General features: G+C 63.8%; 3 protein-coding genes across 4 annotated transcripts; all 3 read right to left on the bottom strand.

Annotated features, from left to right (window-relative positions):
- Positions 1-203: 203 nt before the first annotated feature.
- Positions 204-1378, bottom strand: NEDD8 (NEDD8 ubiquitin like modifier). The gene is made up of 4 exons (XM_082780344.1): positions 1306-1378; positions 888-935; positions 704-786; positions 204-450 (listed from the first exon to the last, which is right to left on the bottom strand). Exons 1-4 carry the CDS (start codon positions 1321-1323, stop codon positions 357-359), a joined length of 243 nt encoding a protein of 80 aa, XP_082636470.1. The 5' UTR covers positions 1324-1378; the 3' UTR covers positions 204-356.
- A 531-nt stretch (positions 1379-1909) lies between these two features.
- On the bottom strand, positions 1910-4893 carry TINF2 (TERF1 interacting nuclear factor 2; the record flags this gene model as incomplete). The annotated part of the gene is made up of 9 exons (XM_082780404.1): positions 4785-4893; positions 4081-4252; positions 3444-3554; positions 3257-3358; positions 3038-3139; positions 2917-2988; positions 2509-2608; positions 2071-2126; positions 1910-1963 (listed from the first exon to the last, which is right to left on the bottom strand). Exons 1-9 carry the CDS (start codon positions 4802-4804, stop codon positions 1910-1912), a joined length of 789 nt encoding a protein of 262 aa, XP_082636530.1. The 5' UTR covers positions 4805-4893.
- Positions 4894-5531: 638 nt separating this feature from the next.
- TGM1 (transglutaminase 1) lies at positions 5532-15885 on the bottom strand. 2 transcript variants are annotated; one of them, XM_082780587.1, is made up of 15 exons: positions 15833-15885; positions 14019-14244; positions 13103-13282; positions 12651-12920; positions 11911-12029; positions 11365-11472; positions 10561-10735; positions 9528-9666; positions 9220-9323; positions 8884-8972; positions 8481-8634; positions 7659-7937; positions 7404-7564; positions 6354-6490; positions 5532-5858 (listed from the first exon to the last, which is right to left on the bottom strand). In XM_082780587.1, the coding sequence occupies exons 2-15, from the start codon at positions 14239-14241 to the stop codon at positions 5612-5614; spliced, it is 2385 nt and encodes a 794-aa protein (XP_082636713.1). In that variant the 5' UTR covers positions 14242-14244; positions 15833-15885; the 3' UTR covers positions 5532-5611. The 2 variants fall into 2 exon arrangements, with proteins under 2 accessions (XP_082636713.1, XP_082636714.1); XM_082780588.1 differs by lacking the exon at positions 6354-6490.
- Positions 15886-16356: the final 471 nt, after the last annotated feature.

Here is a 16356-nt window from a genome sequence, read left to right as displayed (position 1 = left end):
GGCGATGCCGGGAGCGAGCGGCACTTAAAAGGGCGATGGCGCCGCAGGGGGCCCGCACGGGTTCTTAAGGCGGCAACAGCGAGTGGGGCCCACCCCAACCCTTAAAAGGGCAACGCTCACTCTAACCTAATTCCCTCCCCACCCTAAAGCCCTGCCCCCTTTAACCCCGCCCCCAGTGACGTCACTACGCAGAGCTATGACATCATCAAGACACTTTATTACATCACCAACCGGGGGCAGAGGGAGGGGAGGGGGGAGGAGGGGACGTCAGAGGGGGCGGGGGCAGGAGGAGGAGCTCCCCCCCTCCCCCCGCGGGGAGTGGCGGGGGGGCGGGGCTTGTGCAGGGCCCCGCCCCCTCACCGCCGGGCCCTGCCCCCACGTAGGGCGAGGACAAGATGGAGGACGGAGCCCCCCTGGATCTTGTAGTCGGCCGCCGTCTTCTCGTCGTTCCTGGGGGGGCGTGGCCACACCGTTAAGCCCCTCCCCTCGGTGCCACGCCCCTTTAGGCTCCTCCCCCTTAGCCACACCCCTTGGTTAAGCCCCACCCCCATCAATCATCGCCTTGAAGCCCCTCCCACCCACCATCAGCTCCTCCCAGCAGGGGCCACACCCACCCAGTTGGCCCCGCCCCCTTTGCGACAACGCCCACTTTGTGACCACGCCCCCCGTGTGACCACGCCCCCCTTTAGGCCCCGCCCCTCACATCTGCTTGCCGCTGTAGATGAGGCGCTGCTGCTGGGGGGGGATCCCTTCCTTCTCCTCCACGCGCTCCTTGATGCGCTCCACCTGCCCCGGGGGGGTTATTATGGGATGGCATCGGAATGGGCGGGGCCTCCGGAGGCCACGCCCCCTCAGCCAACAAGCCCCGCCCCCAGGAGGCTCCCTACCTTGTCGGTGGGCTCGATGTCGATCTCGATTTCCTTCCCGGTCAGCGTCTGCCACGAAGGGGAGGGGCTTAGCGGGGCCACGCCCACTTTGGTCACGCCCCTCCCGCTTTAGCCACGCCCCCTACACAAAACCACGCCCCGTCCCTTCACCCCCACCCCCTCCACAAGACCCCAGTCAGCGTCTGCTAAGCCGGGGAGGAGCTTAGCGAGGCCACGCCCACTTTAGCCACGCCCCCCCCCCAAACCACGCCCCCTCCCTTCAGCCCAGCCCCCTCCACCAGGCCCCAACCCCCTCCCCCCGCCCCCCTCCCCCCCCAATCCCACAATGCCCCGCTCCCCCCGCCCCCCAGCCCCTCCCCCGCCCCCTCCATCCCATAATAACCCCCCCTCCGCCCCTCCCCCCCCCTTCCCCCCGCACCTTGACTTTGATCAGCATCGTGCCCCGCGCCCGCCGCCGGCAAGCCCCGCCCCCCGGAACCGGAAACAGAACGCCGTTCCCACCAGGCCCCGCCCCCCACCCTCTCAGCACAAAATGGCCCCCGCCCCCCACGCGCAAGGGATGCTGGGAGTTGTAGTTCACCCCAAGCCCCGCCCCTTTCTGCCGGCAGCCGCACAAAATGGCGGCCGCCCCGCGCGCGGGGGATGCTGGGAGCTGTAGTCCAGGCTCCGCCCCCCGCGGAACGAACCATTACCCAGCCGCACGGGGGGGGGTTAAACATTTTTAACTCCATTTTAACGCGAAAAACGCGGATTTGGCCACTCGTCCTTAAAAGTGGAGGCTTCCTAACCCCCCCCCCCACGCTCCCATTGGTGCCCTGCCGCGGTTCTCGTCGCTGATTGGCTGATTATAGCCCTCCCCCCCCCCCCCCCCCAACAACAGTTGGTACGGCTCGGCTCACAATCTGGCAGCCCGTCATCCCATATAGCTCACTATTTGGCAGCATGCATTAATTAGCCCAGTGGGGCGTTAATTAAGGGGGGGGGTTAATTAGGGTGGGGGTTGTTAATTAGGGCAGGGCTCGTTAGCACCGACCTGTCAGGAGCACAGCGCGGCGTGGGAAGGGCAGGAAGCGGGCCTGGAGGCGGGAACAGCAAGGGGGAGGGGCCGTTAATTAGCCACGCCCCCTAATTACCCCTCCTATGCTAATTAACCCTGCTAATTAACCCTAATTAACGGCCCCACCTTCCTGCGGGGCACCTCCTCCGGCTCTGAGTCGCTGCTGACGTCACCGAAGAATGCTAAAGGGGGGGAGGGGGTGGGGTCAGCGAGGCCACGCCCCCTTTGTGGGGCCACGCCCGTTTTCTGAGGCCCCGCCCCCTGCCCCCCCACTCACCCAATGGCCTCGCACGGCGGGGGAGGAGTCTGCGGAGGCCGGGGCGGGGCTTGGTGGGCCTGGAAGCGGAGCTAAACAAAAGGGGGCGTGGTCAGCGAGGGGGCGTGGTCTCAGGGGCGGGGCTGAAGGAAAGGGGGCGTGGCCACTCACCCGGGTGGGGGGCTCATTTGGTTACCACTCTGCTGCAGGGGGCGGGGCAACGAGGCTGGGGGGTGGGGCTTAGCATCAACAGAGGGGGCGGGGCTTGTGGGTTTAGGCCCCTCCGCCTCCCGCTAAGCCCCGCCTACCGCGGTGGGCGTGGCCCACGTCCTCCAGGTACCGGTGGAGGATTGGCAGCTCCCGGGGGCAGGGCCCAGGCTCTGATTGGCTCCACACCGCTTCCTGTAACTGGAGGGGGCGGGGCATAGAAGGGGGGGAGAGGCCAAACGTGACCACGCCCCCTTTAACCACACCATTAGGCCACGCCCCCTACCCCACACCAGGGCTTTCCCCTCTCCCCCACCCCCACCCCCCTTTAGCCCCGCCCCCTTTTAGCCCCGCCCCCTTAAGACCAAAGGGGCGTGGCCAGTCGCTGGTCACGCCCCCCAGCCATCAAGCCCCGCCCCCAAGCCACTCCCACCGCTAAGCCCCGCCCCTTCCCCCTCCCAGCCAGGCCCCGCCCCCTCTAGGCCCCGCCCCCTTTAGGCCACGCCCACCTGGGTGACGTCAGGGGCGGGCAGGGCGCTCTCGATGCGCAGCAGGAACTCGTGGAAGAGGCTCTCCAGCGCCTGCAGGAACGGCTCCCCGTACTCACTGCCCGCCGTGTCCTGCGGGGACTGGGATGAACTGGGAGGGACTGGGAGGGGCTGGGAGGGGACTGGGGGCAACTGGGAAGCGCAACTTTGGAACTGGGAAGCACGAGGAGGCACTGGGGAGCCCCTGGGAGGCATCACGGCCATACTGGTAAGCACTGGGCTCTACTGGAAGACCCCAAGACCCTATCAGGAGACCCCAGGACCCCACTGGGAGGCACTGGTCCGTACTGGGAGCACCTACCTGCAGGTAGGCCGCCCGCCGCTGGCCGTCCCCCAGCAGCTCCAGCACCAGCTGCCGGAAACTCTCCTGCGCCCCCTCCACCAGCGCCACGTCCTGGGGGCTCTGGGGGGGCACGGGGGGGTCACGGGGGGACGCGGGGACGTCCCCGACCCCCCCCGGGACCCCCCCGGGTCCCCCCCGTGCCCACCGGCTGGCCGTGAGCCGCCAGCGCCGCGCCGTCGCCCTCGGGGAAGAAGGAGTCGACGGCGTCCAGGATGCGGCCGTCCGGCTGCGCCTCCTGCAGCATCCGCACCACCACCTGCGGGGGCAAAGATGGCCGCCGGGGGGGTAAAAGGGGCTACCGGGGGGTGAAAGGGGCAACCGGGGGGCAAATTGGGCAACCAGGGGGGAGACTGGGGGGAAACTGGGCAATGGGAAGGGAAAATGGGCAACGAGGAAGAGGACGGCCATTGAGGGAAGATGGCCGCCAGGGGGACAAGATGGCCGCCGGGGGGTAAAATGGCTACCCAGGGGGTAAAAAGGCTAGCAAGGGGGTAAAATGGCTAATTGGGGGGTAAAATGGGCAAAAAGGGGGGAAATTGGGCAATGGGAAGGGAAAACGGGCAACGAGGAAGAAGATGGCGGCCATGGAGGAAGATGGCTGCCAAGGGGACAAGATGGCCGGGTCTGGTGGGGGATGATGGGAAGGGCAGCGGCCATCTTGTGGGGCTCAAGGGATGATGGGAAGGGGGTCGGCCATCTTGTTGGGTCTCGGGGTTGATGGGGAGGGCGTCGGCCATCTTGTGGAGCCCAGGGGGTGCTGGGAAGGGGGGCGTGGTACTCACGGCTGCCTTCAGGCCCAGGCACAGGCGGGCCCCGTGCCGGAAGTGGAGGGCTCCCGGCGCCGCCCTTCCCACGGCCTCCAGCACCCGCAGCACCCGCGGGAACTGCGCCAGGCTCCGCCCCCGCACCGCGTGCCACGCCCCCGCCAGCGCCAGCCGCAGGGACAGCCAGGGGCTGGGGGGGCGGGGTCAGCGCGGGGACACGCCCACCGCCTGGAAGCCCCGCCCACCTGCCCATATATGGCGCCGCCCCAGCCCCATGGGCCTGAATGCTGCCTCAGGGCCCCGCCCAGCACCTCCTAGCCCCGCCCCCTTGCCTTATAGCCCCGCCTGCCACTCCATAACCCCGCCCACCACCCCATGGCCCCACCCACCGCCCCAAATCCCCGCCCAATTCCCTTAAAAACCCCACCCACCGTCTCAAAGTTCCGCCCACCACCCCATAGCCCCTCCCACTACCCCACAGCCCCGCCCACCGCCCCTCCCACCGCCATATTTGGCCCGAACCCCCCACCTCAAGCCCCGCCCCCAGCTCCCAGGCCCCGCCTCCAACTCCGAGGCCACGCCCCCACCCCAAGCCACGCCCCCACCCCTTCGACCCCGCCCCCGCCCCGTCTCCCCGCAGCCCCGCCCCCTTTCCCCTTCCCCCACCCCAAACCCGGAAGCCCCGCCCCCCGCGAAGCCCCGCCCCCTCCCCACGCGCACACCTGTCGTCACTGCCCGCCATGGCCCCGCCCTCCCGGCTGCGTCACTTCCGGCGGGGCGGGCTCCGCGCGGGGGCTGCGGCGGCGCCGGTTCCCCAACGGCCGCCACGTGCGCCCGGCGCCGGATCCGGAAGTGACGTTCGCGCGACGCGGCCCCGCCCCCCCAGCCCCGCGCGCCTTTGTGACGTCACTTTTCCCGCGCTTTCCTCCCCCCCAAAGAACCAGGCGGGGGCGGGGCTGCGGCGCGGCTTTATTGGGTGACGTCACGGGGACGGGCGGCGACGTCATCGGGGGCGGGGCGGGGGAGGGGACATGGGTGGGCGGGGCTCCCCCAGAGCTCCCAGTAACGCTCCCAGTGCTCCCAGTAACAGTCTCAGTGCTCCCAGTAACCCCCCAGTGCTCCCAGTAACCCTAATATCAGCTCCCAGTGCTCCCAGTAACCCCTGTGCCTGGCCCCAGTGCTCCCAGTAAGCCCCATTCCTGGTCCCAGTCCTCCCAGTATCACCACCGAGCCCCCCCAGTACACCCAGTCACCCTCCCAGCGCCCCCAGTATACCCCTGACACCCTCCCAGTCCCCTCCCAGTGCTCCCAGTTCCCTCCAGTCCCTCCCAATGACCCCCCATCCCCCTCCTAGTGCTCCCAGTCCTCTCCCAGTCCCCCCCAGTTTCCCCCAATCCCCTCCCAGTTCCCCCCAGTCCCCTCCCAGAGCCCTCAATCACCCTCCCAGTGCTCCCAGTCCCCCCCAGTCACCCCATAGCCTCCTCCCAGTGCTCCCAGTCCCCTCCCAGTGCCTTCCATCACCCTCCCAGTGCTCCCAGTCCCTCCCAAATCACCCCCCGGTGGTCCCGGCGGGGCGCGCCCGGCGGCGCCGTCCCCGGCGGGTGCGGGGCGGGGGCTCGGCGGCGCTCCCAGCGTTCCCAGTGCTCCCAGTAGGGTCGGGGGCGGCGTCGAACTGGAGGGTGCCGTGCACGGGGCCCAGCTGGGCGCTCTCCATGGCCGCCACCAGGCGCCGGCGCCCCGGGCGCAGCGGCACCACCGGCTGCCGGAGCCGCAGCGTCTGCCCCGCCTCCACCGTCCTGCGGGGACAACGGGCGTTGGGGGCACCCTTGGGTGCTGATGGGGCTGAGGGGTGCCCCACAGACACGTTGGGTGCCCCAGGGGTGGTTGAGTGCCCTACAGCCCCTTTGGGTGCCCTAGAGGTGGTTGGGTGCCCATGGCCCCTTTGGGTGCCCCATAGACCCCTTTGGGTGCCCTACAGGTGGTTGGGTGCCCCATAGACCCACTGGGTGCCCCACAGATGCGTTGGGTGCCCTAGAGGTCATTGGGTGCCCTAGAACCCCTTTGGGTGCCCCATGGACCCCTTGGGTGCCCCATGACCCCTTGGGTGCCCTACAGCCCCTTTGGGTGCCCCCAAGGTAGACCAGATGGCCGAGCCCCATTTGCCTACCCCATATCCCCTTTGGGTGCCCCCCACCCCTTGTACCCCCACCTCACCCCCTGTACCCCCTCCCCACCGCCCCCCACACCCCCCCACACCCCCCACACCCCCCCCGTTGTCCCCGCGTCCCCACCCCACGGTGACGGCCTGGGGGCAGGACAGCCCCGCGCCCTCCATGCGCAGCACGGCGCCCGTCAGCGCCCGCGGCAGCGGGTTCTGGAAGACCACCTGCACCGGCACCTCCTGGCCCACCACCGCCGGCGCCAGCAGCTGCGGGGACAACACGGCCGTGGGACGGGGCCCGGGGGTCACCCGAGGGAGCGGAGGGACCCAAGGGAGCTGAGGGACGGGGACGGGGCCCAAGGGAGACAGACGGGACCCAAAATGGGACCCAAGGGACACGGACAAGGCCCAAGGGATGGAGATGAGGCCCAAGATGGGACCCAAGGGACATGGAGGGGACCCAAGGGACGTGGAAAGGACCCAAGATGGAACCCAAAGGACATGGACCACGCCCAAGATGGGACCCAAGGGATGTGGACAGGGCCCAAAGGACATGGAAGGGACCCAAGATGGAACCCAGGGGACAAGGACGGGACCCAAGGGACACGGATGAAACCCAAGGGACATGGATGGGCCCCAAGATGGAACCCAAGGGACCCAAGGAACATGGTCAAGGCCCAAGGGATATGGATGAGGACCAAGATGGAACCCAACAAACATGGACGGGACCCAAAGGACATGGACGGGCCCCAAGATGGAACCCAAGGGACACGGAGAAGACCCAAAATGGAACCCAAGGGACGGGGACAAGGCCCAAAGGACATGGATGGGACCCAAGGGACATGGACAAGACCCAAAATGGAACCCAAGGGACATGGACGGGCCCCAAGATGGAGCCCAAGGGACCAAAGTCCATGGTCAAGGCCCAAGGGACATGGACAAGACCCAAGGGATATGGATGAGGACCAAGATGGAACCCAACAAACATGGACAGGACCCAAAGGGAGATGGACGGGACCCAAGGGACATGGACAAGACCCAAAATGGAACTCAAGGGATGGGGACAAGGCCCAAAGGACATGGATGGGACCCAAGGGACATGGACAAGACCCAAAATGGAACCCAAGGGACATGGACGGGCCCCATGATGGGACCCAGGGGACCCCCCATGCCCCCGTACCGTCAGCGTGAGGTCGGGCGCCTGCAGCCGCACGCGCAGCTCCTTGGCCACCACCTGCCCGGTCTCCTCCACCGCCCCCGCCACCGACAGCCTCAGCGCGTCCTGGTCGCCCACGTGGGGGCCGTACTCCGCGTAGCCCACCGTCATCGTCACCGTCTCCTCTGCCGGGGGGACACGCAGGGCGTTGGGCGACCCCCCGAGGGTTTTTTTTTTTTGCTTTTTTTTGGTTTTTGGGGGTCCCCAGGGGGGCCTCACCTTGCCCCGGGGGCACGGCGCGCCGGTGCTGCTCCTGGCGGAAGGGGGGCCCGGCCACCCCGGTGTAGCGGACGGGGGCGAGGGCCAGGCGGAGGCGGAGCGTCCGAGGCTCCGCCCCCTGGTTGCGGGCCACCACTCGCAGCTCAAGCTCCGCCCCCGCCACCGCCGGCCCCGCCCCCACCGTCACCGACACCTCCCCGGTGGACGGGGTCCCCCGGCTGCGGGGCCGGGAGCCGTGGGAGGTGGCGGTGGACACGGCGCGGCGCTCCTCCTCCGAGCCTGCGGGGCAGGGGTCAAAGGGCAGGGGTCAAAGGGCGCGGGGGGGAGGTCACGAGATTTAGGGCTGGGGGGTCCCGGGGTCAAGGGGTCGCCGTTGGGTCAAGGGGGCCGAAGGGGATGGGGTTGTGGGTCAACGGGTGTGGGTCTTGAGGTCAAGGGGTCTGGAGGTGAAGGGTCATTGGGCCTTAAGGTCAAGGGGTCATGGGGTCTGGAGGTCAAGGGTCAGGGAGTCTTTAGGTTAAGGGGTCAAGGGTCATGGGGTCTTGAGGTCAACAGGTCTTGGGGTGATGGGTTTTTGGGGTCAAAGGGTGATAGGTCAAGGGTCACCACGTCACAGGGACAAGGGCCCAACCCTCATTGGCTGTCGGGCCCAGGAACAACGGGGTCAAGGTTTGGGGTCAAGGTTTGGGGTCAAGGTTTGGGGTCAAGGTTTGGGGTCAAGGTTTGGGGTCAAGGTTTGGGGTCAAGGTTTGGGGTCAAGGTTTGGGGTCAACTCAGGGCCAAAGGGAGGGGGGCGTGGCCGGGAAGGGGGCGTGGCCTCACCCTCGGGGTGCTTGTATTGGTGGGTGATGTCGATGCGGGCCCCCGAGCCCGCCCCCAGGGTGCTGATGCGGCGCCCGATGGCACCTTCCTCCACGTGCACCACCGAGAAGGCCCCGTTGGGCTGCCGCTGCCAGTACACCTTGTCGCTGTTCACCTGCGGCCACGCCCCCCTCATTAGCATGGCCACGCCCCCCTCGTTAACATACAACACATCCACCACCCTTTAGCCCCACCCCCTCAGCGCTGAGCCCCTCCTACCCCTCCCACGGAGCCTGCCCAGGCCCCAAGCCCCTCCCAGCAGCCCTAAGCCACGCCCACTCGATGATAAACCACGCCCACCGTGGATAAACCACACTCTATTTGGTTAAGCCACGCCCCCCTGGTCATAAGCCACGCCCCCTACCTCAGCGAAGACGAATGGCGTGTCGTACTTGAGGAAGACCTCGCCGTTCTTCACCGCCGTCACCGAGCAGGGCCCGCAGCAGAAGAGCCCTGCGAGGGGCAGCACAAACCAGTACAGACCAGTATAGACCAGTACAGACCAGTACAGACCCATACCAACCACTATAGACGAGTACAAACCAGTAGAGACCAGTATAGACCAGTACAGACCAGCACAAGGGGCTGCCCGTTGGCCTGCCAACCATCCCCTGGACCTCCCGCCCAGGTCTCCTCCCAGTATATACCAGTATAAACCAGTACAAACGACTGTTTTCCATAAACCAGTATAAACCAGTACCGCTGCTGGTCTCCTGCGGGGTGGCATCGACCACCTGCCACCCGTCGTAGCCATCGGGGAGGTCGGGGCGCTTCATCCAGCAGTCGTTCCACACGTGGAAGTTCCTGTGCAGACCAGTATAAACCAGTATGAAACCAGCATGGACCAGTTCAGGCCAGTATAGGCCAGTACGACCCAGAAGGAGCCGCTCTGCCAGCCATTCCTACCCCCGTGGTGCCACAAGCCACCTCCTTGTGCCCTCCTGGTGCTGCCACCCCGCTCCCAGCCCAAACCAGTATAAACCAGTATAAACCAGTATAAACCAGTACCAGACGGAGTCGGTGTTGAGGCGCTCCATGGGCCGCATGTTCTCGTCAAAGTAGATGTCGGTGGTGAGGGAGACGTCGGTGTCGTGGGCCGAGTTGTAGTTGGTGACGGTGCGGGTGGGCAGCCCCAGGCACCGCAGCACTGCGCCCACCAGTACAGACCAGTCAGAACCAGTACAGACCAGTATGGACCAGCACAGACCAGTATACAACCAGTACGAAGCCAAAAACCTCGTTATCAATTTCTCTCCCCTCCTCCAAGCACCTCCTCGTGGCTCCCAGGTGCTCTGAGACCACCTCACCCCCTCTCCCAGTATAAACCAGTATGAACCGGGGGCAAAAAAAATATAAACTGGGATCAAACTGGTACAAACCGGAGTCAAACCAGTATGAACCGGGCTCAAACTGGTATAAACCAGGCTCAAACCAGTATAAAGAAGGCACACATTGGTATAAAGTAGCGTCAAACCGGTATAAATTCGGGTTAAACTGGTATAAATGGTTAAACCAGTATAAACCGGAGTCAAACTGGTATAAACTGGGGTTAAACTGGTATAGACCATGCCAGAACAACATAAACTGGAGTCAAACCAGTATAACCCTGGGTCAAACTGGTATAAAACAGAATCAAGCTGCTATGAATTGGGCTCAAACCGATATGAGGTGGGGTCAAACCAGTATAAATAGGGTCAAACCAGTATAAACTGGAGCCAAACTGGCATAAACCAGATCAAATAGGTCTAAACCGGAGTCAAACTGGTATAAAGTGGAGTCAAGCCACTACAAATTGAGCTCACACTGATATGAGATGGGGTCAAACCAGTATAAATGGTGTCAAACCAGTATAAACCAGATCGAATGTATCTAAACCGGATAAAACTGGTACAAACCGGAGTCAAACCGGTTTAAAACAGACCCAAACCAGAGCCAAACCAGGCCCAACCACCCCCAATACCCCCCCTCACCGCCCTCACCCCCCCTCCCCGCCCTCACCCCCTCCCAGTACGGCCCAGTATAGACCAGTAGGGCCCGGTACCGGTCGTCATGACGCCGGCGAACACCCAGCACTGGCCGAAGCGCACGGGGGCGCCGCCGCGGTGGTAGGCCCGCAAGATGTCCACCGAGCCGGCCCAGGCCGAGGGGTTGGTGCCCTGCGCGTAGTCGCCCGTCCAGTTGCCCACCAGCACCCCGTTATCGTCCAGGGAGTTCACCTGCGGCACCCCAAAACCTCACAGAAGGTAAGAACGCCCCCAAAAACCCCCAAAACGCCCCAAAATGAGGCCCCCAAAATGGCGCCGCCCGACGTGCCAAGATGGCGGCGGGAGAGGCCGGAATGCACAAAATTACCTCAAAAAGCCAACAAAACCCACCCAAAATGCACCCCGAAATCCCACACTGTCTCCTGGGGACCTCAAAAAATCTACGGAGTGCCCCAAAAATCAATAGGATGCCCCAAAAGCATCCAAATCCCAGTAAAATGCACCCAAAAATGCCAGCAGAAGGCCCAAACCCAAGGAAGTGCCCCCAAATCCCCAACTTCCCTCTTTAGAAGCCACTAAAATCCCCCCAAAGCTCCCAAATCCCATGAAATCACCCCAAATCCCATCATAACCCTTCAAAACTCATGGAAATGCCCCAAAATCCCATCAACTTCCCCCAAAAAAGGTTATCAGCACCACCAAAATCCCAAAGAAAGACAAAACCCAACAGAATTAACCCAAAACTAACCCTCCACAAACCCACGTCGGCTCCCACAAAACCCCAATATTTTCCCCCAAACCCTCTCGGAACACCCCGTCGCTTTTTAACCAAAACCGTCAGAATTCGCCCCAAAACCCACCATGGCAGAGACGACGCGGGACACCATGACGGGGTCCCCCCGGGCGCTGTGGGGCATCCCGCGGCGGTCCAGGATGTAGAGGCAGGCCTCCAGCACCCCCGCGTCGAACTGGGGGGACCCCGAAATCAGGGACGCCCCAAAATCCCCACAATCCACCCCAAAATCCCCATGATTCCCCCCAAAATCCCCGCAATCCGCCCCAAAATCCAGCGGTTCTCTTGGGGTCTGCCCCGGATCCGTGTTGGTTTTGGGAACCCCCGATCATTTTTTGAAGGTGGCCCGTCATGATTTTGGGGACATTCTACGTTATTTTAGGTATTTTCCGTTTTTTAGGATCCTCCGTTTTAGGATATCCCAAAATTGTGGGGTCCTACCTGCCCATTTTGGGGTTCAATTCCACATTTTGGGGGTCCCACCTCCACCTTAATGGATCCTCGGTTCCTTCGAGGTTCCCACCCGGATTTTTTGGGATTGTCCGCATTTTTGGGGAGGATTCTCCTGGTTTTGGGGCCCTCCATTTTTGGGGTCCCCCCTTTTTTGGGGTACCTGCCCGTAGTTCCAGGAGCGCTCGGCGATCTGGTCCTCGGTGCCGTAGAAGATGCGCCCCGTCTCGTTAAGGACGTACTCGTTAAGGTCGCTCGTCTTCTCCATGTAGACGTTGTCATCTGCGGGGAGCCCCGAAACCGACAAATCTCAACCCGGGGAGCCCCAAAACTGACAAATTTTACACCGGGGAGACCCCAAAATGCCAAATCTCAACCTGAGGAGCCCCAAAACCAACAAATCTTACACCGGGGAGACCTAAAACTGACAAATCTCACACTGGAGAGCCTCGAAACCACCAAATTTCAACCCAAGGAGCCCCAAAACTGCCAAATCTTACACCAGGGAGACCCAAAAATGCCAAATCTCAACCTGAGGAGCCCCAAAACCAACAAATCTTACACTGGGGAGCCCTGAAACTGAGGAATCTCAACCTGGGGAGCCTCAAAACTGCCAAATCTCAACCCGGGGAGCCCTGAAACCACTAAATCTCATCCTGGAGAGCCGCAAAACTGCCAAATAACCCATGGGGGAGCCCCAAAACCACCAAATAACCCATGGGGGAGCCCCAAAACTGCCAAATAACCCCCAGGGGAGCCTTGAAACTGCCAAATATCCCCCAGGGGAGCCCAGAAACTGCCAAATATCCAACTGGGAAGCCCCGAAACCGCCAAATCTCACCGGAAGGAGCCCCCAGCTTGCCCAAACCTGCCGTTTTTCGCCCCGAAACGCTTCCTACTCACCGGGGCACCAGGGGTTGAAGAGGACGATGACGTCGTTGGCGTCCTCGAAGGGGGCGGCGTACTCGCCCACCCCCGTGCGGGTCTTGACGCTCAGGCGGTAGCGGCCAATGGGAGCGTCGGGCGGGGAGGTGACGCGGAGGTGGAGGGCGGGGCCTCCGGGAGGCTCCGCCCCCTCCCCCAGGTCCTCCTCCTCCGCCGTCCAACCGGTGGCCGAGGTCTCGCCCAGCGGGATGAGGACGTGGGTGCCCTTGGCCACCTGCGGGTTGGGGCCTGCCGGGTGACATCACCAGCCCCGCCGTGACGTCATCAGCCCCGCCGTGATGTCACCGCGCCCCCCAATTAACCCTCACCCCTTAATTGCCCTTCCCCGGCCTCCCCTGTCCTTCCCCTCTCCCTCCCCTCTCCCCCCTGCCCTTCCCCGCCCTCCCCTCGCCCCCCACGCCCCCCCTGACCGAGGGTGAGCTCCACGCAGAGGCTGTCGTCATCGGGGTCGAAGGGCCGGGGCAGGAGGACGCGGAGGTCAAAGGGCTGCCCCCGGCGCACCACCAGGTGGGGGCAGGCGAACTCGGCCGTGTGGTGGGCCACCCGATTGGCCGGCGAGCCCACCACCAGGCCCCGGGGAGCCAATAGGCCTGCAGGGGGCGGGCGGTGAAAACCCCGCGTCGATACGACCCCGGGAACCCCCAAAATCGCCCCAAAATCCTTCCGCGGTGGGGGGCCTTGAAACCGTCATTTCCCCACCGGGCAGCACTTTCCTTACCCAACAGCCCGGGAATGGACCCAAAAAGGGTGTTTCTTACCCCAAAATGGGGATGCTGAGACACAGGGAGGGGTGTTGTTAAGGGGACGGGGGCTTTAACCCCTTAAATTCCTCTTTTAGGGGCTTAAAAACCCTAAAATTGTCTTCCGGGGGCCTTGACACTGCCTTTTTGCCCCAAAACAGCCTAAAATGTCCCCAAAAGTGGTGATTTGGGCCTAAAATGGTGACTGGGGAATGCAGGGGAGGGGTGCTAGGAGGGGAGACCCCAAAACCCTTAAATTTCCCTTGGGGGAGGCCAAGAAACCCCTAAAAGTGGCGCTGGGGGGGCCTTGAAACCACCTTTTCTTTGTGAACAGAGCCTGGAAACAGCCCCAAAATAGCATTTTTTCACCCCAAAAGGAAGCAGGGAGGAAGAAGGGGAGGGGCACAACACGAGAACCCCCCAGGACACCCAACAGAGGAGGGGGGGAGCCCTGAAGCCCCAAATTTCCTTTAGGGGGGCCTCGAAACCGCCGCTTTCTCGCTGCGGGGAGCCTCGAAACCGCCTTTTTTGGTTATTTCCCCCCCTTCTTTTGCCGAAAACGGCCGTTTCTCGGCCCGAAACCCACCTGGCCGGATGGGCTGGGGGGGTCGCCGCCCCGGCACCTCCCCGGGGGGGGGCTCCCAGTCCTCGTTGCCCCGCCGGCAGCACCCGCAGCACCCGCAGCACCCCCCGAGGCGGCGCCAGAAGCCCCGGCGGGGGCGGGGGGCGGGGGCTGAGGGCGCCCCCCGCGGGCGGAAGCTGGCGGCCGCCCAGCGGCCCGGGTCCAGGCGGGGGTCGGCGTCCGGCATGGCCTGCGGGCACCAGTATGGACCAGTAAGGACCAGTAGGGACCGGTAGGGAGCTCCGCGGGACGGGACGGACCCCCTGCAGCCGGCGCGGTTGGCCCAGAACGGCCCATTAAGGCCCAGAAACCATTCCCAGTATAACCAGTAAGAGCGTTATGGACTGGTAGAGTCTACCAGAAACCAGTATGGACCAGTAAGGGCCAGTATGAACCAGTAGAGACCCCCAGAAACCAGTAGGGACCAGTAGGGACCCCCAGGAACCAGTAGGGACCTCCCAGAATGGCCCATTAAGGCCCCCAAGCCCTTCCCAGTATAACCAGTAAGACCATTATGGACCAGTAGAGTCTACCAGAAACCAGCACGGACCAGTAGGAACCAGTAAGGACCCCCAGGGACCAGTAAGGACCACCACGCACCAGTAAGAGCTCCCAGTATGGCCCCCGCAGGCCTTCAAACCCTTCCCAGTATGGCCCAGTGTCCCCAGTTCACCCCAGTTCCGCCCAGTAATCCCCTCGTTACCATCCAGCACAGCCCAGTAACCCCCAGTATGGCCCAGTAACCCCCCTCAGTGCTCCCAGTTCCCCCCAGTATGTCCCAGTAACCCCCCCAGTGCTCCCAGTACAGCCCAGTTCCCCCCAGTATGGCCCAGTAACCCCCCCAGTACTCCCAGTACAGCCCAGTTCCCCCAAATAACCCTCCCAGTATAGCCCATTTCCCCCCAGTATGCCCCAGTAACCCCCCCAAACCCTTCCCAGTCTATCCCAGTCCCCCCAGTAGGGCCCAGCAGCCCCTCCCAGTGCTCCCAGTCCCTCCCAGTGCCGCGGGGACACTGGTCTGGGCCTGCCCGAGCCGCTCCCCCCCCGCCTCCTCCCCCGCCGCGGCCCGACCAGTTCCCCCAGTCCGCCCGCCGCCCCCTCCCAGTGCTCCCAGTGCCCCCCAGTGCTCCCAGTGCCCACCAGTGCTCCCAGTAGCCCCCTGCTCAGGCTCCCAGCACTCCCAGTTGCCCCAGTGCTTCCAGTCAGCCCCTCCCAGTAACCCCAGGGGTTCCAGTAACCGCCCCAGTGCTCCCAGTATCCCTCCCTGTGTTCCCAGTATCCCCAGTATGACTCTCAGAGCCCTCCCAGTAACCCCTCCCAGTGCTCCCAGTAAACCCCCATCTTCCAGTAACCCCCTCCCACTGCTCCCAGTAACTCCCCCATCTCCCAGTGCCTCTTTGCCCCCTCCCAGTGCTCCCAGTAAGCCCCTCTGGGTCCTCCCAGTCACCCTCCTGACCCCTCCCAGTGCTCCCAGTTTGCCCAATAACTCTCTCCCACTGCTCCCACTAACCACCAGTCCTCCCAGTATCCCCCCTGGGTCCTCCTGACAGCTCTGCCACTCCCTCACAGTGCTCCCAGTTTGCCCAGTAACCCCCTGCCAGTGCTCCCAGTAAGCCTAACTTCTCCCAGTTTGCCCAGTAACCCCCTGCCAGTGCTCCCAGTAAGCCTAACTTCTCCCAGTTTGCCCAGTAAACCTCTCCCAGTTCTCCCAGTTTGCCCAGTAACCCCATCCCAGTGTTCCCAGTTTGCCCAGTGCCCCCATCCCGCTGCCCCAGTACCTCCCAGCAGCTCCCAGTGCTCCCAGTGCCCCTCTCCCACTGGTGCCGGTGGCTCTAAGCAAAAGGGGCGGGGCCTCGGGGAGGAAGGGGCGTGGCCTCCGCAGGCCCCGCCCCCCGATTGCCCCACACCTGTGGGGCCGGGCAGTCACTATGTGGCAAGAGGGGCGCCCATGGGGTGGGGCTATGGCTCACTATTTGGTGGGACGCTATCTGGCAGGGTGGGATGCTATGGGGTAGGGCAATGGCTCCCTATTTGGCAGGGGTCGCTATGGGAAGGGCAATGGTTCACTATGTGGCAGGGGGAGCGCTATGGGTCGAGGTAAGAGCTCCCTATTTGGCAAGGGTCCCTATGGGAAAACCAATGGCTCCTTGTTTGGCAGGGAGTCCCTATGGGAAACCGAATAGAACCTTATTTGGCAGGTGGTCCCTATGGGAAAACCAATGGCTCCTTATTTGGCAGGCGGTCCCTATGGGAAAACCAGTGGCCACTTATTTGGCAGGGAGACACTAATGGGGTAAGGCAA

This window comes from Aythya marila (genome assembly GCF_965140915.1).
Source record: "Aythya marila genome assembly, chromosome: 28".
Classification (NCBI taxonomy): Eukaryota; Metazoa; Chordata; class Aves; order Anseriformes; family Anatidae; genus Aythya; species Aythya marila.
This window is presented reverse-complemented; position numbering and strand designations above follow the sequence as displayed.